Consider the following 24,585-nt stretch of genomic DNA (forward strand, 5'->3'; position numbering starts at 1 on the left):
TTCACCCAGGACAGTTCATAAGGGATTTAAGAATATATAAAGATAGCACTGATCTAGCATCATTAAAAAACAACAACAGAATTCTAACTTCCTGAAAGAAAGGAAGCAGGAGAACAAAGGGAAAAGGTGGGGAAAGACATCCACAGAAAGCACATTATGATGGAAATGATCCTGGAGCAGTACCATTATCTCTGTCCCTAAAAGTCTACTCACCTGCCCTTCTTAGACATGTCCTGTACTTCTCTTCGTCGCCAATGTGCTCTGCTTTCAGTGGCCAAAACCCATCCCCACCACAGCAGGAAGACGCCAACTTTCATATTCTGGACACCCAACATGGGTTTCCAAATCCAAACAGTTCTCTCAAGAAACAGCAAAAAAAGGAAAAAGATGTTCTTTTTCTCTCTTAAGACATTATTGGTCTGTTCATTATTACAAGGATGTTTACTCATGCAAAAAAAAAAAAATCAACCCACAGTATGTAATCTGGAGAGCAGGAGAAAGCAATTTCCACTAAACCTATAAATCCTCCTACGTCAGATGTCAGGGATTTTCTGAACTGAGGTTGAAGCCCTGTGCTCCTGTTGAACAATTATTTCTGCGGGTCTAAATTAGTTCATCATCAGATGCAGTGAGTATGTTAGTAAAGGTCTGTATTTTCTGGTCCAGTGAATAGAAGGAAAACAGATCAAAGCAATTTCCAAAATGAGAAATGCGAGAGGTGCCGAACCGCTTCCTATGCCAAGTTAATGAGCTCCTCCCTGGATCTATTTTAAGCTTCCGGCCATTATTATTTGCTTTAGCTGAGGGCTGGATTTGTACAGCGCCCCACCCCCCCCCCCTTCCTTTGCTGAATCCACAGAACTTCAGGGCTTCCTACCTGGACAGGTTGTCCATGGGGCTGAGGTTGGGAGGGCTCGTGGGGAAGAAGCTTTGTTGTCTGTATTTTGCACAAAAAGAACTAAATATCCTTATCAGCTGTATTATTTGTATTATGAACTTGACCAGACTTTTCACATTTAAAAAATACCAGAAATTAATTAACAGTAGTCATTAAGTCTCTGTTATCTATTGTTAAAAACAACGGGCCCCAAATGGAGTCACTCGTGCTAAGCTTCATGTCACCAAATTGAGACTTATTTTCAGCTCTCCCAGAAATGGATTTTTTAAAAAGTTTTGCTTATTCTGAGAGAGAGAGAGACAGAGAGAGAGTGTGTGCGAGCATGAACAAGGGAGGGGCAGAGAGAGGGAGAGAGAGAATCCCAAGCAGTGTGGGGCTTGAACTCACAAACCATGAGATCATGACCTGAGCTGAAGTCAAGAGTCTGATGCCTAACTGACTGAGCCACCCAGGAGACCCCAGAAATGGAATCATAAACCAGTCAATCAGAAACCGCCTAATTAGCACTAGTTAGGTAATCTACCTGACAGACCCTTGTCATCCCCTAAATGAAAGCAACCTTGCAATAACCAATCCACTTTTATGTCAGGTATAACTTCCTTGTTGCCTCCTACACTGTGCAGAGCTTCTATAATTCTCTCATTTTATAGAATTCCTCAGAGCTCCTTCCTAGCTACTAGGTTAGATGTTGCCTGATTCACTGAATAAAGGCAATAAGATCTTCAAAATGTATTCAGTTGAATTTTTTTTATTGTTTATTTATTTAATTTGACAGAGAGAGAGCAGGGAAGGGACAGAGAGAGAGAGAGAGAGAGAGAGAGAGAGAGAGCAGGGAAGGGACAGAGAGAGAGAGAGAAAATCTGCACTTTCAGTGCAGAGCCCAATGCTAGGCTCAAACTCTCGAACTGTGAGAATCATGACCTGAGCCAAAATCAAGTCGGACACTTAACTGACTAAGCCACCCAGGTGCCTCCTCAGTTGAATTTTTTGAACATTATATTTTTTTCTTTTTCTTTGATGTTTGTTCAAAGACCACGATAATAGGCTGGAGTTTATGTCTTCACCATAGAAAGGCAGTCTCAGACCTTGTGGAAGAAATAGCACTGACTTCAAATCTTGGCTTACATGGCTTAGATAATTTTCAGAGCATACTGGCAGAATTTAGTCAGGATTTCCAGGACTCTATAGTTCAAAAACAGACAGTTTCATGAAACTGCTAACACAATATCCATCAGAATGAGAATTAATTACATAAGACTGCACCAATTGGTGCAGGAAAGTTTATTGAGGTTACCTGGAATATTGTTGATTTGTTTTAATGCCCTATTTACTGGATGTGTAAAGAAGCGTTTTATTTTTCTTTTTATGCTATATGTAATTCACAATAATTTTGTCAATTCTGCTGTTGTAAACTAAAATGAAACATTTAAAAATGATATATGATTTTCACTGACACAGTCAATTACCCTCCTCGGAATCTAGAAACTTACCTAGTCTGGAAAGTAAAAACTTTTCAATATAGTTATTTACATATGTCCACTAAAAATCTGTTCTTCTTTTGGCCAGGATATAACTAGAAGACTCCATTATGCAATCAAGATCTCTCCTGGAATACTATAGTTGAAAATGATGCTCCGTTGACTAGATGTGACAAGCCATTTTAAAGAACAAAGTTTGGGGGCACCTGGCTGGCTCAGTTAGTAGTGTTCGACTCTTGATCTCGGGGTTGTGAGTTCGAGCCCCATGTTGAGTGTAGAAATAATTTAAAATAAAATCTTTAAAAAATAAATCAATTTAAAAAATAAAGAACACAATTTGGCTGTAATTATGGAGTCAATGCCTGCAAAGTCCTCTTGAGAAAACTGGCCTGGACCAGTTTACAGGGACCACCCTGTCAGGTAGTAAAGAAGTGAGATCAAGACATAAGCTGAGATCAAGAATGGGATGCTTATCTGACAGAGCCAGCTAGGTGCCACCCTACTTATTAGTGTTCTTAACAAATGTCTTTTCCCCCCATCAACACCATGTGACTTTATTGCAGAGAATACCCATGCCATTTTTGCAAAACAAGGACATAAGAGGGTTTTATATAGAGTACACATGACCTAAGAGAACCAGTTGGGGCTAACATCCAGATTCAGGAAGGCAGAAGGGTTAGAAATCATGACCCCAGGCTTATTGAGGACCCACACTGACCTACTCACGTATAGCATTTCTAGACAAATTTTAAAAACCACTGTTTTTGACCAAATCCTCCTTTTTGGGGCACCTGAGTGGCTCAGTCGGTAAAGTGTCAGGCTTTGGCTCAGGTTATGATCTCTCAGTTGTGGGTTCAAGCCCCACATCAGGCTCTGTGCTGATGGCTCAGAGCCTGGAGTCTGGTTCAGATTCTGTATCTCCCTCTCTCTCTCTGACCCTCCCCTGCTCATGTTGTCTCTCCCTGTCTCTCAAAAATAAATAAAAAACATTTTAAAAAATCCTCCTTTTTCTTTATTCAGCACACCAATCTCCTCTCTTCCTAATTTCTTTTTTTATTCCTCAATCATCATGGCCTTCTCTACACCAATGCAGGAACTCCAGGAGAAGTTGGAGTTTAGTGGAGAGAGGAACAGGCAGTAGTTGAGGTTAGTTTGCTTTCTCATTGCTTCTAGGCTCTTCAAATGTCTCCTTGACTCTGGCCCTCAGACCCAGCCCAACACTCCATGCCCAAGGCACTCACTGACCAAGAGGGTCAACTTCAGACACCACACTCTTGGTTGCTCCAAGACAATGGCCCTTGGCCTTCATGAATTATTTCTAAGTTACTCATTCCAGAACATTCTCTAGGTACATGCACACCAATTTTGCACAGGCTCTGAACTCAGTGTCTAAATGTGGTTTCCCAGTTTTGGACTGAAGTTTGCTAGGTAGGAAATCAGAGATAAGAAATGCCCTAGTGGCTCCTGTGATCAACAGATTTTGTATCTGTTCTTTCCCTTTCTAATTACTCCTTTATTGTTATCTCCCCAAACAAGATTTCAATCATCAATGAGGCATATCTCTTTTGCTCATCATTTAGAATCTTAGCTGGCTCACAGGAGGTGCTCAATAAATATTTAGTGAATGAATAATGAACGTATTAAATGCCCAATGCTTTTATTTCCTAAGGAAAAAATACGTAAATACATTTAAATTTTTTCTAAGTTTAATTTTAAAGCATTTCAAAGTATAGGAAACAATTTCAGATATTCATGTATTGGTACATTTTAGGAAAATGTTCAACAGTGTTTGAAACAAAAATTATTTTTTATTAACATTGATTTAATTTTTTAAAAATTTTTTAGTGTTTATTTATTTCTGAGAGACAGAGACAGGAACATGAGAGGGAGAGGGGCAGAGAGAGAGGGAGACACAGAATGTGAAGCAGGCTCCAGGCTCTGAACTTGTCAGCACAGAGCCTGACAGGGGGCTCGAACCCACGAACCGTGAGATCGTGACCTGAGCTGGAGTCAGACACTCAACTGACTGAGCCACCCAGGTGCCCCGACTTAATTTTTTAAACAATACCATAATTGCCCCACCTTGAAAGTTCATCCGAAATCAAACCCTCCTTTTTATAAAATAACCTCGCTTGATAACTCACCTTAAGTTCTCTCTCTTTGTACTGGTATCTCTTATTCTGTACTGCAAACTTTAGCGTTTTTTTAAATGTTTATTTTTGAGAGGGAGAGAGACAGAGACAAAGTACAAGTGGAGGAAGGACAGAGGGAGAGGGAGACACAGAATCTGAAGCAGGCTCCAGGCTCTGAGCTAGCTGTCAGCACAGAGCCTGACGTGGGGCTTGAACCCACATGAGATCATGACCTGAGTTGAAGCCTGACACTTAACCGACTGAGCCACTTAGGTGCCCCTAAACCTTAGCATTTAATTATCTAACTCCTAAAACAGTTGGCTACTTATTTCACATACACTGTATTAATTAACTTTCTTTCTCTAACGGCAATATAAAATGCATCAATTGAATCTTTTTCATCTTTCTATCACACTAGCATCCAGCCCAAGACTTTGTACACTGTTGGTTGAAAAATCCCTTCCTTTTTGATTCTTTATTTCTCATAATTATGGTCAAAAAATAAATGTTTCATGAAAGCTTAGACAAATAAATGCTTCATGAGTGCTTATCTGGTGATTCCCTGAATAATCTTTTAAACATTTGGCCTTGGGAGGTTGGGTATTCAGTCTCTTTCCTATGTGGCAACCTCTACTTCTTGTTTTGGCAAGTTCTTTCCAGTAGGAGCCACGAGTGAGTTTTCAAAATGTAATTTTTGTTTAATTTGATTAGTGTTTATGAACATCAACTAGCAACAGAATCAGGAAGAAAAACACATATATAATCACCCACCCTTGAAAAAGAGAATGAAGGAAGGCAGCACTAATGATTCCTACTTTTTTTTAAACTATCATGGTTTGCCGTTTTAGATAACTTGAGTTTTCCCCTCCATCAGGCTAGAACTAGTAATGAGAGGAGCACTTACGACATACAGAGTATTTCCAGCACAGTAATGGACATCTTGGGTGACCTGGGGTATGCTTTGACTTGCTGTACTACAATCTCTCATTTAGAATAATCCTTCTAAGTCACAGATCCATCTAGGACTAGCAATAAATAATAAGTATCTATAAAGTGTGATGTCAATGAAAGGAATAATATCAAGGAAATAATTTGCAACAACCTCCTTTACGAATGATCCATGGAAAACCAATAGATTGCTTACAAAGTAGTCAGAAGGAATGGCTCTCAAGAAACAGACTCTTGAAGCACATGACACTAGAGCTCAGAGCCAGTAGAGGCGGCGCTACCACCACACCCATGGGCATGCCAGCTGAAACACGAGCTCTCTGTGAACATGACCTGTGAAGGTTGCTCCAGTGCTGTCAGTCGGGTGCTCAACAAGCTGGAAGGAGTTGAGTTTGACATTGACCTACCCAACAAGAAGGTTTGCATCAACTCGGAGCACAGTGTGGACCTTCTGCTGGAGACCTTGGGAAAAACAGGAAAAGCTGTTTCCTACCTCGGCTCCAAGTAACAAGGGCCTAGACCCCTGGGCCCAAGATGGACCAAAGGGGGCAGGCCTCTGATCCTCTCCAGCCTTCCAGGCAGACCTGGGGCCTGGCAGTCCTACTCAGCAATGGGAGTTCCCACCGAGACCCTCACTTGCGCTGCCCCTCCCTAGCTTCCCTGCAATAAAATCGAGCCACATTGGTTGGAAAAAAAAGAAGAAAGAAAGAAACAGACTTTTAACTACAGGGGACAAACTGATGGTTACCAGAGGGGAATTGGGAGGATGGGTGAATTAGGTGATGGAAATTTAGGAGTGCATTTATCATAATGAGCACTGAGTAATGCATAGAATTGTTGAATCACAAAATTGTGTACCTGAAACTAATTAACTATACTGGAATTTTTTTTTTAAATGAAAACAAAAAGTTGTGGTTCTCAACCATTATTTCAGCCCACCCAGTGGACTGAAAACCACTGGGTGCCTTTGGCAAAGGCCAAGGGAGCCCATCAATCTGTACAGATACTATATCTGCAAAAAATAGAAACTTGACTCAAGCAGGCTTAAAAAGAAACATTATCTCACAAAGCAAGAAATTCAGGCTGCAAGTTTGTTTGATTTAGCAGTGTCACAAAAAATCAGGTTTTTAAAAAACAACAATTCAGGTTCTTTCCTTCCCTTATTCTTTCATGTGTCTTCTGTTTCCTTACTCATGGTTGCAACATGGCTGCCAACAGCAACAAGTCTCCTTATTCATATTCAGTGGGAAACAGAAAATACCTTTTGCCAGGGCATGGAAGATAAGCTCTTCCCTTCAGTCTGACTGGGCCAAGTAAGGTCGTAAGTCTGTTGCTAAACCAGTTACCTTCACTGGGGAAAAATGTGATCTGATTGACTTGGAATAATCAGGATCCACCTCTGGATTGGGAAGGGGCAGGTTCTTGAACAAAACTCGAACTGTGATTCAGGAAGGAGGAAAACAGGGTGAAAGCTGGCTCAGCCACGAGTGGCACCCACCACAGGTGTGAAGGCTGTGCACTGTGAAGACTGAATGCACGACCTGCCTTTGCCCCTGTTTCCAAACACCCTAGTGGCTCCTGTGATCAATAAAATGTGAACCCATTTTAGAAGTGTTTTACAAGTGCAACTGAATTCATAAGGGCCTACAGCCATAGATTTTCTCCACCTGGTGATATTAAAATTATGACTCCAGGGGCGCCTGGATGGCTCAGTCAGTTAAGCACTGGAGCTCAAGTCATGATCTCACTGTTTGTGAGATCCAGCCTCATGTGGGGCTCTGCTCTTACAGCATGGGCCCTGCTTGGGATTTTCTCTCTCCCTCTGTGCCCCTCCCCTGCTTGTTCTTTCTCTCTCTCTCAAAATAAATAAACATTAAAAAATTTTAAATTATGATCTCGCGGTTCATGAGTTTGAGCCCTGCATCAGGCTCTGTGCTGATAGCTCTGAGCCTGGAGCCTGCTTCTGATTCTGTGTCTCCCTCTCTCTCTGCTCCTCCCCCGCTCCTGCTTTGTCACTCTCTCTCTCAAGAGACTACAGTCATCTGATTAGAAAGGAAAGAAGGAAGGAAGAAAGGCTGTTTGTGACATAAATCTATGAGTAACATCACTGGTCCTGTGGGGAAGTCAGCACAGCCCTGTCTCCCTCTGCTGGAATCATGATAAAATTGTTAAGGTAATTTTTTCTCATTTCCAAGTCACAGAGGCTTCTAGGTTCAGGCATAATAACGTCACTAAAAGTCCCCTAGTTTCTTGTCGATGGAATCTCATATGCTTGCCACAGTTCCAGGGGAGTTGCTGTGGAGAAAAAAAGAAATACTGTGAGATCAGTCTATTCCTAAAGCCACAGTGACCATTTGGAGCCCTTCATGGAGCAGCTGGGATGAAAGAGGGGTGTCATGGGAAGCTCCCTCTGTGACCTAATGTGGTCTAAGGGGTAAATGCAAAACACAAGGACTTCTTTTGTTGTCCCCATGGCAACCCAAATGCTGAATAATTGCAGTTTGCAAGTGAGCGGTCCTATGGCATTTACGAAACACTGTTATATCCAGGGTTCCATGTGGCCCCAAGAACCAGCCCTGAGAGCAAGCACAGGAGTATTACTTCTACTTCATCCACGAGAAACCTGAGGCTCCAAGACATTAAGTTATTTCTCCCAGGACATGTGGTTAATAAACAAGAAAACTTGTGCTTTTGATCCCAGGGACTTTTCCATTGACTCTAACCCTCCCCCTTCCTGAAATAGCAGGTCTGCAAAATCATCTTGTCACACAGTCTTCTTCTTTTTTTAATGTTTGTTTTTGAGAGGCAGAGCACAAGCAGCGGGGAGGCAGAGAGAGAGAGGCAGGCTCCAGGCTCTGAGCTGTCAGCACAGGGTCTGACACTCCTAACATGAGGCTCGAACCCAAGAGCTGGGAGATCATGACCTGAGCCGCAGTCAGGAACTTAACCAACTGAGCCACCCAGGCGCCCCTGCCACACAGTTGTCTTATTTAACATGTTGCCCAAAGCATTTTGAAGACACATCAGATCTTTTAGTTAATTAGTTCCAGATTTTTCCCTGCAAATTAGGGGAAGTGATTCATTTGAATGAAAGGCTATTTGGCCAGGGTAAGAATTGATTCTTTGAATAAGAAGGCACATTTAGAACTGCTCAATTCTTGAAGAAAAGAAAGAATATCATTTAATTTTACCATAAAATAAACAATGGGCTTAAACTGAACTCAGCAGCAGAAAAGGACTTAACAGTTGTGCAATTTAATGTCTGACTATTTGCTTTTTTTTTTTTAGGGGTGCCTGAATGGCTCAGTTGGTTAAGTGTCTGACTTTGGCTCAGGTCATGATCTCATAGTTCGTGGGTTCGAGCCCTGTGTGGGCTCTGCAGTGAGCCTGGAGCCTGCTCTTGATTCTGTATCTCTCTCTTTCTCTCTCTAAAATAAACATTAAAAAAATTAAAAACAAAACAAAATTTTTTTAGCATGTGACTGCTTTGACTCCAGATTTTCATTGCATACAATTTCTTAAAATAAATTAACATAAATTCCACTCTCTCTTTGAATCTGTTGAAAAATAAAAACAAAATGGCTAGCCTCAGAGTGTATTCATTTGTCTCCAGTTTTTCAAATGACTTGGTTTTTTGCTTTAAGGGGAGAAAAAACACTGGAGACCCTTAGGAGTCAGTGAAATGAATGCTTTTTTGTAGATTTGTGTCCACTTTCTGTCCTCTGAGAGCCAGTGCTGGGCTTTCCTTAGGGGCTTCTGAAATCGCCCTGAATCTTGCTCCCTACTCCACTGTCCCACCAGGAGAACACCCAGAATTTATGTCTCGTGTGACATAAATTCACAGGTTAGTGGAGGATTGCAGTCCTTGATCATCGAGGGATGAATCATGTCCTTGATCATCCATGGATAGAATCATGACCATTCCAGTGTGGGAGGTATTGGTGCTCCTCAAGTTCACCCACCTCATTTATGAACAGAAAATAGGTCCAGATGGCTTATTTGGTTTGGGTTGCTTTTTCTTTTCTTTTCTTTTCTTTTTTTTTTCTTACATTTATTCATTTTTGAGAGACAGAGCACAAGTAGGGCAGGGGCAGAGAGAGAATGAGACACAGCATCCCAAGCAGGCTCCAGGCTCCAGACTGTCAGCACAGAGCCCATTGCAGGACTCGAACTCACAAACTGTGAGATCATGACCTGAGCCAAAGTCAGACACTTAACCAGCTGAGCCACCCAGGAGCCCATTGGGTTGCTTTTTCCACGTGCTACAAAGTTGTAGGAGGTTCTCATTCTTATTAGCTCCATTTAGGTATCACTGGTAATTTCCTGTTTTAGTCAATGCTGAAGATAGATAGCCAATCCCTGGTGATGTGGTTTGGGGGACCATAGCTCCAGCTTCTAATTTTTCTGCAGAAAATGCTAAAGAAAGCAGCACAGGTGGTTTTCTCAGCTGGTTCTTCTAGAGTTGAATATTCAGTTTCAGAAGTTGCTAAGTTTCACCTAACTTTAGAATTTCCACAGCTCACATTTTAAAACCTCAATGTTAGGGACATGTAATATTTTAGACAACCATGGTTATTTTGCTTAAAAACTGAACTTTATTTTCAGATCAATTTGGAGGTGTTAATTAGTGGTCCCCAGGAATTTTATTTTAAGTTTTAATTTATTTATTCATTTAAGTAATCTTTATACCCAACGTGTGGCTCGAACTCATGACCCCAAGATCAAGAGTCACAGGCTTTTCCCTCTGAGTCAGCCAGGTGCCCCCCTCACTTTTTTAAAGGAGTGGGCCCCAGTAATTTAAAAGAAAACAAAAAGTGGCATCGGGGTGGCTCAGTTGGTTAAGCGTCCCACTTCAGCTCAGGTTGTGATCTCACAGTTCATGAGTTCGAGCCCTGTGTGGGGCTTTCCACTGTCAGCGCCGAGCTTACTTGGGATGCTCTGTCTCCCTCTCACTCCTCCCCTGTCTGTGCTCTCTCTCTCTCGCTCTCTCTCTCTCTCTCAAAAATAAGCATTTCAAAGATAAATAAATAAAAGAAAGAAGAAAAAGAAATGCTGTGCTGTCCATCCTCTCTCCCCCATCCCCACCCAGTCATGCAAGGTGCCTTCCAACTCGGTGGTCCACAGCCTCTCGAACAGAGGGGGTGCAGCTGAGGGGCAGGGGCCTATAAGAAGCAAGGCCAAATGTCCAGGCAGTGGTCTGCCAGGAATTTTATAGACATTCCAGTAAATGACCAAATGGTCTTGGATATGGGGATGCTTCCTTCTGAGCATTCAGTGCTGTAGGCTGTGTCCCACGTGTCCCGCCTCAGCGAGGCACCGAACTGTGTGTCCTGGGAAAGTAGGGGCTCACAGGGTCTGTTGCATCCTGTGGGTGGTTCAGATTATCTCATAAATACAGAGTTTTTTCTATGAATATGGCTGACGCAGCAGTCTCACCACGAACCTCCAGGAAGACCAAAATGGGAAATCAGTAAGATTTGAGGCAAACTTGCAGTTTCCTTCTGTTATATCTTGGAGACAGCATACCAACAAATCTGAATTTAGCAACCCTCCCACAAGGAAATAACGGCGGTGGATGAAGACAATTACTGTAAAGTGAGCTGCTAGGAGGAGGTATAATGACATCTTTTTAGAAAGGCGGACGGCACAATAGTAACAGCTCCGATGTGAGCCAGTTCTATGGATTCAAATCCCATTTATGCCCTTTATACCTGTATGGCCTCTGGGAGCTACACCTGTCCGGGCGTCGAGTTCTTCATCTGTAAAATGGGAATGATAGCAATAGTGTTTACCTTTTAGGAAGGTAAATGAGCTAACAAACAAAACATGCACGATACATGTAAAAGATTCCACTCTAAGCTTTCAAGGGAAAACTGTGTGAATTTGTCAGGGACAACACTGCCACCTTGCACTTACACAAAGCTTTAAGCTGACAGGCACTTTGTGTGCTTTCTCTCATTTGCTTCTCAAAAAAATAAAGAAAAAAAAAAACCCTGTGAGGTACACTAGGTAGAAACTAGTGCCTCCATTTTACCCATAAGAAAACTAAAAGTCCAAGAATTTTTCCACTGTAAAATGGGGCAATTAATCAGGAGTGACTCATTTCTAAATTGTAAATCATTTTCAATCCAAGCCTACTTCCTTCATTTGGCTGCAATTGGAAGATAACAACTTTTCAAAAGTATGTGAACTGCCCAGCTAGCTCAGTAGGTAGAGCATGAGACTCTTAATCTCAGGGTCATGGGTTCGAGCCTCATGTTGGGTGGTTACTTTTCCTTCCTCTGGGGCACCTGGTGGCTCAGTTCAGCATCTGACTCTTGATCTGGCTCAGGTCATGATCTCATGGTTCAAGAATTCAAGCCCTGCATTGGGCTCTCTGCTTTCAGCATCCTCTGTATCCCTCTCCCTCTGCACCTCCCCTGCTCCCTACCCCGCCAAAATAAACATTTTTTAAATGTTAATGAATTCTCCAACTCCCTCTCCCCCCTCTCAAAAATAAATAAGCTTTTTTTAAAGTGCACGAATTGGTAATTGTTCACTTCCTCCTCCCATCCTCCACAAGCTCCTCACTCACGCAAAGCATGGTTCCAGATGCATGCTTGCGCCTCAGAGCTTTAGTCAGTGTCTTTGATGAGCATGTTTTTGTGATAAGTCAAGCATATACTCACACACCTGTCAGTTTCTTTATGTATAAGCTATAAGTATGTTACTTATAGATTTATTTGTTATTTATTATAATTATTATAAAAGGCTTTACTTCTCCAAACTGAAAATGACCTAAATGTCTATCAGCAGGAGAATAAAGATCAGGTGCGTTCAGGGTGGTATGGCTGTAGACGCCAGCAGGAGAATAAAGAGATCATGCTTTATTCATACAGCGGGATACCACTCAGCAGCAAATAGAAATGAACTGCAGATACTTGCAACAACATGAATGAATCTCCAAAATGCATGTGGAATGAAAAAAGCCAGACACAAAAGAGTACATATCTTTTGATTCCATGTATATGAAGTCTGAGAAATGACAACCCAAATCTAGTGGTGACAGAGCCCAGAGCAGTGGCTGTGAGGTCAGGGGGAGGTGGACAGAAGGACTGACTGGAAATAAGGCATAAGAGGGGTCAGAAAGGTTCCATCTCTTGCTAGGAAGGTGGGTTACTGGATATACACGCTTGTTGAAATTCGCTGAACGATACAATTGAGATATGTGCATTTCATTGCATGTAAAGATACATCAATAAAAGCTGTCAGCTGTAGATGGTTTATACAAAAAACTAATAGTTTACTAAAAGGTAGCTTTTCCAGAAATACAGATATGACTAGATATGCCAACCATTTAGATGCCCATGTTCATGTGGCCCATTGATGAACATGAAGTAGACAAGAACAGAAGAGTACTGCAGTAACTTGAATCACAGGCACACGAATGGCCCGGATAACTAATGCATTAATTAACACATTGTTATTCATAATATATTGTTTTAAATGTAGTTTTGTTTCTTTTATTAAGAAAGAAACTCCAGAACAATAGATTCCAGCTACTTACCTCACTCTGGTATTTTTCTTATTATTACTTTTTAAATATTTATTTATTTTTGAGGTGGGGCGGAGGAGGAGAAAAGCAGCAGAGGGGCTCCAAAGCAGGCTCCAGGCTCCAAGCTGTCAGCACAGAGCCCTACGGGTGGGGCTCAAACTCACAAACCAGGAGATCAGACCATCAGACCTGAGCTGAAGTCAGACGCTTAACCGATTGAGCCACCCAGGTGTAGCTCTTATTTTTAATATATGTATATCCTATTTGCTGATTGACTCAACTTCTAAAGATACTCAAACTCAGAAGCTCTCCTCTGTGTCACATTTACATTCTTCAAGCTGGCGGGAGATCTCAAAACAAGGTACTACTGTTAACTAGGATGATGGGGGTGATTCAGGGCCAACCCTGGAAAAACAACCTCAGACTGAGAATCACCTTGGAGGCTATTTTGCTCTCTTGACTCTAGTATTCAAGGCCCCTTAGAGTGTGAGGGGGACAGGCCAGCTCAGCCCCTGGAGACAACAGTCATACAAACAGGTGGAGCAGTAGTGAGGGCAGGGGCTTTGGGCCTTCACAGTCTATCCCAAGGAGACTTGCCTCAGATTTACTAACCCCATTTGCCTGTTCCTAAAATTGGCAGAGTTGAGGGAAAGGGAAACGCCTGCCCTCTTTCAAAATAAATGATGGCAGGGACTCAGTTCCCAGGTCCTATTTCTGGGCATAGAAACATTCCAAGTCTCTGAGCTCAGTAGTAACAGAAGCTCTTGGCATCAACACAATGCTTTAGAAAGACCCATGTATCTCTGCCCTGCTTTACACTTGAGAATAGGAACAAGAAGGTATCTGGGTGAGAGGGAGGCAGGAGGCAATGGCTGAACATTTTGTTTTCTCTTATGACCTTAACTGTTCTCAGCCAGGGCTTCATGGAAACAAGTGGGTGTGTTCTTGGGTGGCGTGGCAGGAACTGCTCTTTCCCACTCTATATGTTTTTCCTTTTCTTCCAGAATACCCTATTTTTAGCAAGGTATATGCCTATTCAGAGCAAATACACTTCCCAGCATTCTTTGCAGCTAGAAGCAGCCATAAGACCAAGTTCCAGCCAATGGGGAAGTGTGCAACAGCACACTTTCCTTGAAAAATAGCTGGCATCCTCCATTTTTCCTTCTTCCTCCACTTAAGCATTCTGCCTCTTCAACTACAGAAACATCTCTAGGATTCCTAGCACCATCTTGGACCATGACGTCAAGGGCCACACTCTAAGAGCAGCAAACAGTGAGCTGGAAACAGCCTGAGTTTTCATCAGACTACATGGAACAGAGCTGCTAGAGCATTCTGGACTGCCCCTTCCGGACTTCTTTCTTTTTATGCCCATGGTCTTTATTTGTAGCTGAATCTAACTGAACCTGGTATAGATGACATTCAGCAAGTCACTAAGAGCAAATGTATAAACCTGGATAGTATTCAATGATATCAAGCAAATTTTTTCAACGGAGTTTTTCTGAGGCCAGAGATATGCTCTAGGAAACTCAGTGAAAAGCATGATTGAGTGAAGAATCCTGAGAGGTGACCCATGTCATCATTCCAATTTCAGAAAAAAAACACATGAAGTACCAATGTCTGGGCACTTGTAGGCATCCCAGTGGGTCACAGGGCTGAGAGGATGGAATCTCTAGCCAAAGGGAGAAGTCTTAACCCAGATCACATACTGTTACCAACTCATGTCACTTGAGGAATATTAACTAATTTGGATTCTATAACTGGCAGAAGAGAGAATCTGGGTAAGCACTCTTCCTTTCAAAATTACCTGTCTGCCAGTATGCAAGTTATTCAACCTCTCTGGGTCTGTCTTCTAATCTGCAAAACGAAGAATGAGTGATGCCCAGGTGTCCCTGGATGGCCCTGTCAGTTGAGTATCCGACTTCGGCTCAGGTCATGATCTCGTGGTTCGTGGGTTTGAGCCCCACGTCGGGCTCTGTGCTGACAGCTAGCTCAGAGCCTGGAGCCTGTCTTCAAATTCCATGTCTCCCTCTCTCTCTGGCCCTCTTCTGCTCATGCTGTCTCTTTCTCTCTCTCTCAAAAATAAATAAAACATTAAAAATTAAAAAGAAGAGAGATGGAAATTCCTGTCCCATGGAGCTTATATTCTAGGGCTTATTGCTTCTGTGATGGCATCTTCTGCTGCAGCTTTTACCCACGGGCACTCTTTCTGCTCACAGGAGGAATGAATAAGGTTTGTGGCCATGTTGCACTCTACAACTCTACAATGGCAGAGCTGACATGGGGGGAGAAATGGAGCTATCATGCCATCATTCTTACCGGAGGCAGAGCAGTGGTGTCTCTTAGGGAAGAGGAGAGTGATGGGGACTGGAAGAAGTGGGTGTAGGCTGGAGGCCAGAACACCAGGACCCAGGGCTATAAGCTTTTTCCAAATAGTTCGTGCAAATCCGATGTCAGTGCAGAAACCTAAAGTTCTGTGGGTGGTTCGTGCCTACTTGTCCCTCCCTCCTCTAGCCTTCATTCCACCTCTGTCACCAAGAAGCCAGGTATATTCAGTGCCGATGGGAGAAGACAGAGGCTTTCCTGGGGGCCTTTGTGTCTCAGATTCCACAGCTTTCTTGCAGAGAACCATGCCAAGTGAAAGGACTTGAGGTCAGAAGTCCTGTTGCAGTCCTGGCCCCAGAATTTGCCGTATTTGCCTCTTATGTCCTCTGTGAACCCTACTTCATGGGGATCTTGGAAAGATTAAAGCACTGGGCACTTGCTTACAGCAGGTTGTCTTCTTTGTTGCACTAGGTGGTTTGCCCAAGAGCAGGATGAAAAAAATTGTTGGGAAAAGAGGAAAGATGAGCTTCTGTTCCTTCCTTACTGTTCTCCCAGTCGGGCTGGGTCTATTGCCTTGTCCCCACACCCTCTGTTCATTCCTATTCTCCCATCTCCCACCCCTGGAGTAGCCCACTGGGTCCCAGGGAACACAGTTTGCAAACCCTCCAAACCAAGTCGAGACAATACTCTCCCAAGGAAATTTATTTCAGATTTTAGTACCCACCTTCAAAAAAGCATTAGTATTACTTAAAAGAAAGAGTGAAAGAGAACTTCAACTACCTCCATTCTGACCTTGGTCTGTAGTTTCTAATTAAGTTCTTTCCAACTTATCTCTTAACTCAAGCAAAAGACCCTGCAGGGAGAACATCCTCTGATGCCAACTGAAACTATCCCCCCACCCCACCCCCCGCCCCCAGGCCCCAGGCAATAAGCACTGCCCTGAGCCAGCAAGACCTCACCTGACTGACTCTAAGACACTGAGCAATTTGATCTTTGCTGCCCACCTGCACTTTCCCACCAACCTTTCTCCCACATTTTTCTCATATAAACCTGGAAGTATTTCCCACACTTTGGAGACAATCCTTGAGGCTCTAGTCTGCTGTCTTCTCTGCATCAGCCTCACTGAAATAAACTCCTTTCTTGTTTCACCACCACTCAATTTCTCTGCCTTTGGGTTCTGTCAGTGACAAGTGCTCAAATCTTGTCTGTGTGGGACCCCTGGAGCCAGGTGCTCTGCTACCCCTCTGCCCTGGCTACAAGAGTGGGGACCGTAATAAAATCAGAAACTCTTGGGCTAGTGGGACTCTGGCACTGAGATTTTTTTTTTAAACTCCCCAGGTGACAGACTACCACTTGGCCAGAGCTAGGAAAGCATATATTAAGGAGGATAACCACAACATAAAAGAAATTTCTTAATGCTCAAATGTATAAAATGCTTTTGGGGTGTCAGTACGGTAGTAATCAATTCTGCTTCAGGAAGGAAGAGAAAGTCGAGAAATCCTCAGAGAGGAGGTGACATTTAAGCTCAACTTTAAATGATGAGCAGGGGTCTCTAGGGTCTTGTACTTGAAGTGTGGTCTACAGACCAGCTGCTCGAACATCTCCCAGGTGCTTGCTGGGAGTGCATAATCTGGGTCCCCTCCCCACCTACTGGATGTGAGTGTGCATGTTAACAAGCCCTCGGGTTACTCATGTGCCCTGCAGAGTCTTGGGCTAAATGGACAAGGTGGAGAAGAGCTTTGCCACCACAAACCTAGTTGGTTTAAATTGAACAATGGTTTACTATAGCTGAGGCTTATCTTTCAATTTCTCTTTTAAAATAAATCCCAACTTATTTCACTTAGCATGACTCCCTCTAGGCCCATCCATTTTGCTACAAATGACCAGGTTTCATTCTTTCTCATTGCCATGTAGTACTCCATTGTGTATATATACCACATCTTCTTGATCCACTCATCAGTTGATGGACATTTAGGCTCTTTCCATGATTTGGCTCTTGTTGACAGTGCTGCTATGAACACTGGGGTACATGTGCTCCTATGCATCAGCACTTCTGTATCCCCTGGGTAGATCCCTAGCAGTGCTATTGCTGGGTCATAGGGGAGTTGTATCGACAGTTTTTTGAGGAAACTCCACACTGTTTTCCAGAGTGGCTGCACCAGTTTACATTCCCACCAACAGTGTAGGACAGACACCATATGTTGTCACTCAGGTCTAACAGGAAAAACCTAACAGGAGACTATGGGAAGGGGAAAGGAGGATAAAAGAGTTCAGGAGAGGGAGTGAGGCAAATCATGAGAGACCTATGAATGCTGAGAACAAACTGAGGGCTGAAGAGGGAGAGGGGAGGGGAGGCGAGTGATGGTCATGGAGAGGGGCACTTGTGGGGAGGAGCACTGGGTGTGATATGGAAACCAACTTGGGAATAAGCTATTAATAAAAAAAAAAATAAAAATAAATAAAAACGGAAGAAAATTCTGATACAGGCTTCAATGTGGTGAACCTGGAGCACATGATGCTAAGTGAAATAAACTAGTCACAGAAGGACAAAAAATAAGTAAATAAATAAATAAATTAAATTAAATTAATAAATAAATTAAATAAAATAAAATAAATCCCAAACCTAATGTTCTCAGTGGCTGACCTAAATGTCATTCCGTAATGACTTCTGACGGTCTGAGGGTGAGGATTGAGTGCTTTATCCAATCCGCTAATGGCGAATGTTTTTATACTGCTCGTGCAGCTGCTCACCGGTGACTCCGGGGATGGGACAGGCTGGGACAACAGAGCCTCCTGGCACGGGATTTAGGCCTCTGTGCAAACCGCCAGCGCCTTCACCCTCTGACAGGTTGGGCACGCAGCCTGCCTCGTGGGAACCATTTTAACTCCTGCCACAGTTCCTAGTGATCGCCTGGGGGTGGGCGCATCAGCTGCTTCCAATCCAGTGTTAATCCCACAACTGCAGCTGTCTGTTCTCTTGCAACAAAAGGAAAAAGGAAGAAGTCTCCAAGAATGGTGGTGGGGTTCAGAATTCTGCTGGTCTTTATACCCTTCAAACAGGACACACAACTCCCAAAATATAGCCTATTGACTAGAGGAAGGAATTTGAGAAACAGCTTGTTCAGGAAGGATTTCTGGCCACCCCCTGAAGCAAGTCATAACCCTTAGGCCACAGGTGCCCTTTCCACACCCATTATCTCTAATGATGAAGGGGGGGGGGAATCTGAAGAAACAGGACTTGCTAATTCCCCCACCCCCATTTACTACACTTACCTCATACCCTTGTCCCGTTATATCTTCCCACTTCACTCTTCATCAAGTCTAGTACAAAAACGCTCAGGTTTGACCATTTCTTTGGGTCTTCATTTCTTTACAAAGGCTCGGTGTCACATGAAATTTGTATTAGATAAATATGTATGCTTTTCCCCTGTTAATCTGTCTTTCTGTCTTTTTCTGTTTCATTTGCAGACTCAGCCAGGGACTCTAAGAGGGTCCAGGAAATCTTTTTCCTTCCCTACAACAGCACAAGTGGTGGAAACCCATCCTGCTTGGTCCTGGCCACCCTGAACAGCTGCGAGTCCCATGGGCCAGGTTCCAGCCTCAAGAGCAAACCACGTGCCCTAGTTGACTCTAAGTTTCCACCTGGGTGTAGTTATGACTTCACAGCCATGTGTGTCAGCACAGCCCAGATCGGCTTGGGTTTTCTTCCTACTCTTTCTAACCTTATCTCCATCCATGTGAATAAGGGAATAAATTGCCCTTTTGCCTGAAAATGCTACGGGAAATAATAATTGCTTCACAAAGTCCACCTACCTAAATGTGTTGACTACAGTTCTGGAAGGCAACATGCTCTCGTGGGTATGTAGTAGGGGCAACCCTTCCCACCTCAGCAGGGTTTACATGAGAATTGAGTTGGGAACCATATATCCATTCTCATCATGGTATCAAGCAAAGAGAATGCACTCAGTACCTGGCCCTTTACACAACGAGTTGCTTTAACACCTGTTCTGTCTTCCATGATGGCTGAAGTGGCAGCCACAGTGTCTCCTGGTGGTGCCTGCCCCATGTAGGCGGGGCAGAGGATGGCACATGTCCTCAGACTGTTGCACATCCACAGACCTGGCAACCAGCTTATAAACACTGTTTTCAGACCAGTCCCCTAAATTCCAATATAATAGCTTGGGACACCAACCACTGAGATCACAATCCTCACCCAGGCCAGGTATGCCACCGTGTTAGGTTTAAATCCTCCAAGAAAACAAGAGTCTCTGGGCATTTTCCCTTCCACCTCCCTAAATCACTTATAGTTAGGAGAAGAGTCCCTCTTCTTGAACATCTACCTGTGTGCTGGATCCTACCAAGCCTCTGGCCTCCATCTTGCCATGTCTGATCACAGTGTTTTTCCTTCTCTATTTTTATGGTTATCGTTTGCTCCCAGCCATATCCTCCTCCATTTGAGAGGCTCCCTTCTTCCAGTTTCTAAGGCATAACAGTCTTGGTCTCCTACCTCTCTGATCAGTCCTTCTCCTCCCACCTAAATATATAGTTCTAAGCTCTTGTCTGCAGACTTCCTCTCTTCTGCTTTGCTCCTGGAGTCCCACCCACTCTGATAGCTTCATTGAGCCCATCTCGGAGGGGTCCTTACCTCCCTCCAGCTCCAGGCCAACGTTTATAACTTGCACTCACATCTCCACTTGTCTGCCAGGCCCAAACTCCTCACCCTCCACATGGAATAGCTCTTTCTCCTGGCTTCCCACACAGGCTGTGGCTCTCACACATAACTGAATGTAACGTGAACCTTCTCCATATACTTACCATTATTTTTCTGCCTCATTGGTTCCCTCAGACCAAGCAGCTTTCCATTTTTTGAATTCCTGGCCTCCCTTCTGCCGATGTTTACAAAAGACTGAACCCAATCAAAATGTCTTTTAAGAGTTCTTTCTAAACTTACACATAACATAGAGCTCTGATCATCTTCAACATGACCAGACCAGACAAATTTCTCCCCCCAGGTTTATTCTAAGCAGAATGAACCTAAAAGGACCTTGATATCAGGATCATGGAACTACAAAGATGAGAACCTGAGACTTTTGTACGTTTGGTAGGATGTCTACCCACTGTCTCCTGAACACACCTCAGCTTTCCTTCGGCCATGTTACCATCCTTTCTGCTAGTTACCCTCTACATGTTACCTCTTTTCTACTAGTCAAAACTCTATCTATCCATTGCTCAAAATTTACCACAAATAGCATTTATTCCCCAAATTCTATTATCTCTCCCTCCTTTGAAACACACCCACTGCAGTGTAAACTTCTTAATCACTGGAAGGTGTTTCCCATTTATTTCTGTATCTGCCATCACCCCATCCCCCACCCAGGCATGAGACACTGAAGACAAACACATAATAAATGTTGGTTCTGTGGTTTCAAAGAAGTATGTCTGATCAGCTTTTGTATAATACCTATTTCATGTATCCAACATGCATATTTTTTCACAACTTAACATTGGCAAAATCAGGATTCATAATCACTGGCATGCTATAATTTAATTAGTAGCATTTTTTTTTCTTTCTTGGTGGTACATAAAATATGGGTGCATTTTACATTGCTGGTGCCTTAGATTCAGTGAAATAAAGTATTATTCAAGCATTCCTGATAACAGTCATGTTTACTGCTGTCTTCTTACCTCTAGAGTGAATCATTCCATGTCCTCAACATTTCCCTAGTTCCTGTTTTCTACTCCTACTATTGTCTCTTCTTCTTTTTTTTTTTTTTTTTTTTGGTTAACATTTATTTATTTTTGAGAGACAGAGACAGAGCACAAGCAGGGGCGGAGCAGTGAGAGAAGGAGAAAAGGAGGCTCCAGGCTCTGAGCTTCCAGCACAGAGACTGATGGTGGGCTTGAACTTGTGAACCAGGAGATCATGACCTGAGCCAAAATCAGATGTTTAATTGACTGAGCCACCCAGACACCCCTACTGTCTCTTCTTTACCTCCTTTTAATTTTCTATTTTTCTCAAGTAGAGTCAAACTGTGTTACACTGCAGTAAGGCAGTGCTGATTAGACACAGTAGTGTCATTATATTATGATTCTACATGATAAAATGCTGCTTATGCTTGTGAACATGTTTGCTATACAATTAACTCCTGTTAAATATATAAGCTAGTTAAAATACATCTTTATTTGTTTAAGTGTAAACAGGCCACCATGCCATATGAGCCTCAATTTATGAAAACAACATAATCAGAAGCAGAGCAGTGTTGGAATGAAATAAGACAACTACAGCAATATATTTAATGACAACATAATTATCATTTTTTGAGTAGCATTGTGGCCTAGGAGAATCTACAGAGTAAACATTTCTAAACAAGTCCAGATGCCCTGTACCATCCAATAATCCTTGTTTACATAGTTTCATCTTTCATCTGTCCATGAGGCTGGGAAATCCAGCGGTTCCAAGCCAGACAACTCCAGGAAGGGGACCCTGTCCTTGTTGGCAGTGGCATGGGGGGCCTGCCATGACCCTAGTGTTGTGGAAAGTGCTGGTCTTTCACTCCCTCTTCCCATATCCTAGGACCCAGCAAAAACAGGTGACTTGTCCCACAAACCCTGCCCTGTGCAGCCCCAGACTTTCCTGCCTCTCTCACCCCTCTGCTCAGGCTGACCCCTTCATCCACAACAGCGCTATCTAATAGGACTTTCTGTGGCTGCGGAAATATTCTATAGGTCTGCACTATCCGCACGCGGCAATTGAGCAGAACAGTTGGAAAAGATGCCTAGTACAGTGGCAAGAACTGTACTTTTAATTTGATTTAACTTAAATTTCAATAGCTACATGGTTAGTGGCCACCATGTTGGACAGCACAGACCCATATGTACTTTTCTACATGTGCATCTAGCATGAACATCTCTAAATCCCCAAGCCTCAAGGGGCAGCTCAGGGGCTGCATCCTCCCTGAGATCCAGGCTTCCCAGTAGAAATCATTCTCTCCTTCCTCTGAACTCCCATTATACTTTGAACCACTACTGTAGCACTTAACACTTTTTAACTTGTAGGTATTTGTGTACGCTGTTTTCTATATATGTGTACCCTCTGTGACAGCTATAACTAACTTGTTCTAATTTGAACCTCCTAGTGCAAGGGATGCTTTAAAATGTTTGTTGCATGAATCTATAATAGCAATGCAGCAATCAGCATTAACAATAAGCAATTTACAAAGATTGCTGTGTAATGAAGGATTAGCCTTGACAAAAGAAAGGGTTTGGGTCAGTCTCAGCTCCTTGGAGGTAATCCCTTGGAAGGTCCTGCCTAATAGAAGAGTCTTTACCTTACCTTGGGCCAAGCCAGATAGTCTATACTAACAGTGTGATTTATGATGGAGGCCTTAGGCTAAGAGTTGTCAGCTCAACCTCTTAAAGGGCTGGAGGCTAAGGCCAGCCAGGTGGAAAGTTAGCTGTATCTAAATGGCCAGCCCCTAATAAAAACTCCGCACATCTTGATGGACTTGGGTACATTTCCTTGGTGCATATCCTTGGTGCATACTGTCACACATTATTGCTGAGAGAAATAAGCACTAAATGCTTGGTTCCACTGAGAGAGAACAGTTGAAAGTTGTGCCTGGTCTCTCCTGCACCCTGCCCTAAATGCTGCTTTCCTTCGCTGATTTTAATCTGTATCCTTTTGCCACTTTAAAACATAACTGTGAGTATAATGGCTTTTCTGAGTTCTGAGAGTTCTTCCAGTTAATTATTAAACCTGAGAGTAGTCTTGGGAACCTCCCAAATTCACAGTTGCCCGAGGTAATCTATGCTATATTATTGCCTGGAGGCTGTCCTGTTGAGGGTTTAACTCCTCCAATCCTAGCCGTGATCACACAACCTCTGGACTGGTAGGGCTGGAGGCCACAGTTCAGATCAGGGCTGGTGGACAGAGATGGTGAGTCTGGCTCTCAACATGGGTGAAGAAGTGGTGAAGCAAGGGGGTGTCCGGGACCAGGATCACACAAGGAAGGGGTGTGGGAACAGAGGAAATGTGGGGGGGACTGACAAAAGGAAAGACTAGGGAATCTGAGATGCATAGGGCAACTGTGGCAGTTTTGGTGAGGGAGAAGTGAGCAGATCAGGGACCTATGGGCCCTTGACTTGAAACTTTAGGAGGCTCTGGTACCCATCTGTGCTCTATTCCTCAGGAACTAAGAATCCCTGGTTTTGGGAGTCAGGAGCTGCAAATCAGACTCCACAGGACAGAGCTCACTTGATTTAAGGCAGGGTTACACTCTCACTTTTGCTGTACCATTTGTATACTTCTGACCAGATGATCAGACCCTGAGCAGGAAGGTAGAAGGGGCAGTAGGTAGGGGAAAGAGCAGAAGAGCTTCTTTGATTAAGCAAGAAATTTGAGCTGGGCATTCCTTCCCTGCTCCCTAGATCAGCCCTCTGATTCCAAGTACTGTGATTTAAAGAAAAGGCCCCCTCCTCAAAATCATATCCTTTATATTTCCATAAATACTGCTAATTAGAAGTTCATTTGAGTTAACTGGCAAATACCTAAAATAGGACTAAGAGAAAAAGTTATCCACAACTTACTGTAGATTCAATAAATCAAATTGCTTTTCTAATCTGAGCTCAGCCACGTTAGAGGAGAGTCACTGCCTTGTAGAAAGAAAAAATCATTCCAGGGTGCAGGGGCACATCTGGTTAAGTAGGGTGCCTGGGATGGGGGCAGGGCTTGGACACAGAGATACTGGGGACATCTGCCTGCTGGGAGAGAAGCCCAGAAAGGGAGATAAGATAGTATGTGGAACACATTTCCACAGCACACTCATGGCTCCTGCCTCTCCAAGACCAAGTTCTGTTATCACCAATTCTTAAGTGCCTTCTCCCCAGCACTATACTTGCCCTGCATGGAGATTCCAGGACAGAAGTATTAAGCTGGCCTCAGGTGGGCCTCATAGGAGACTGGAAGTGCTTTTTTAGGTAGACATAGGAGTAAAAGCACCAGCAATCGGAACAGATCTGTGGGATAAGTGGGCGCTGGGAGAGAGAGAAGGGCAGAAGTACCCTCTGCCATATGTAGAATGAGTGTAGGCTTAGAGAAGTTCTCTGAGAAAAGAGACTTCTATTTGTTCATTTCCACAGTACCTGGCACAGGATGGGAGCTCAATATTCAATGAATGATTGAATGGATCACAAAACCATGTGAGTTGCCAGACCCACACAGGCCAAATCATTTCCCATCTGGGATCTGAGCTTTTTTTCTTTCCTAGGTAGGCA

General features: G+C 43.3%; 1 protein-coding gene, 1 long non-coding RNA gene, 1 other non-coding gene and 1 pseudogene across 3 annotated transcripts in view; 3 read left to right on the forward strand and 1 right to left on the reverse strand.

Moving 5' to 3' along the window:
* Positions 1 to 359, reverse strand: part of GABRR1 (gamma-aminobutyric acid type A receptor rho1 subunit) — a 27,908-nt gene extending 27,549 nt beyond the window's left edge. Inside the window, exon 1 of the mRNA XM_029945530.1 lies at positions 214 to 359. Coding sequence (XP_029801390.1) covers positions 214 to 335 — 122 coding nt within the window. The 5' untranslated portion in view covers positions 336 to 359. The remainder of the gene's footprint in view (positions 1 to 213) is intronic.
* Positions 1 to 2,631, forward strand: part of LOC115297056 — an 11,087-nt gene extending 8,456 nt beyond the window's left edge. The window contains exon 3 of the long non-coding RNA XR_003911237.1: positions 2,465 to 2,631. This is a non-coding gene — a long non-coding RNA (uncharacterized LOC115297056). The remainder of the gene's footprint in view (positions 1 to 2,464) is intronic.
* Positions 2,632 to 5,395: 2,764 nt separating this feature from the next.
* On the forward strand, positions 5,396 to 6,013 carry LOC115295279 (annotated as a pseudogene).
* Positions 6,014 to 11,648: 5,635 nt separating this feature from the next.
* TRNAK-CUU lies at positions 11,649 to 11,721 on the forward strand. The gene has a single exon. It is a non-coding gene; the product is annotated as a tRNA-Lys (tRNA).
* Positions 11,722 to 24,585: the final 12,864 nt, after the last annotated feature.

This window comes from Suricata suricatta, chromosome 7 (genome assembly GCF_006229205.1).
Source record: "Suricata suricatta isolate VVHF042 chromosome 7, meerkat_22Aug2017_6uvM2_HiC, whole genome shotgun sequence".
In the NCBI taxonomy this organism is placed as follows: Eukaryota; Metazoa; Chordata; class Mammalia; order Carnivora; family Herpestidae; genus Suricata; species Suricata suricatta.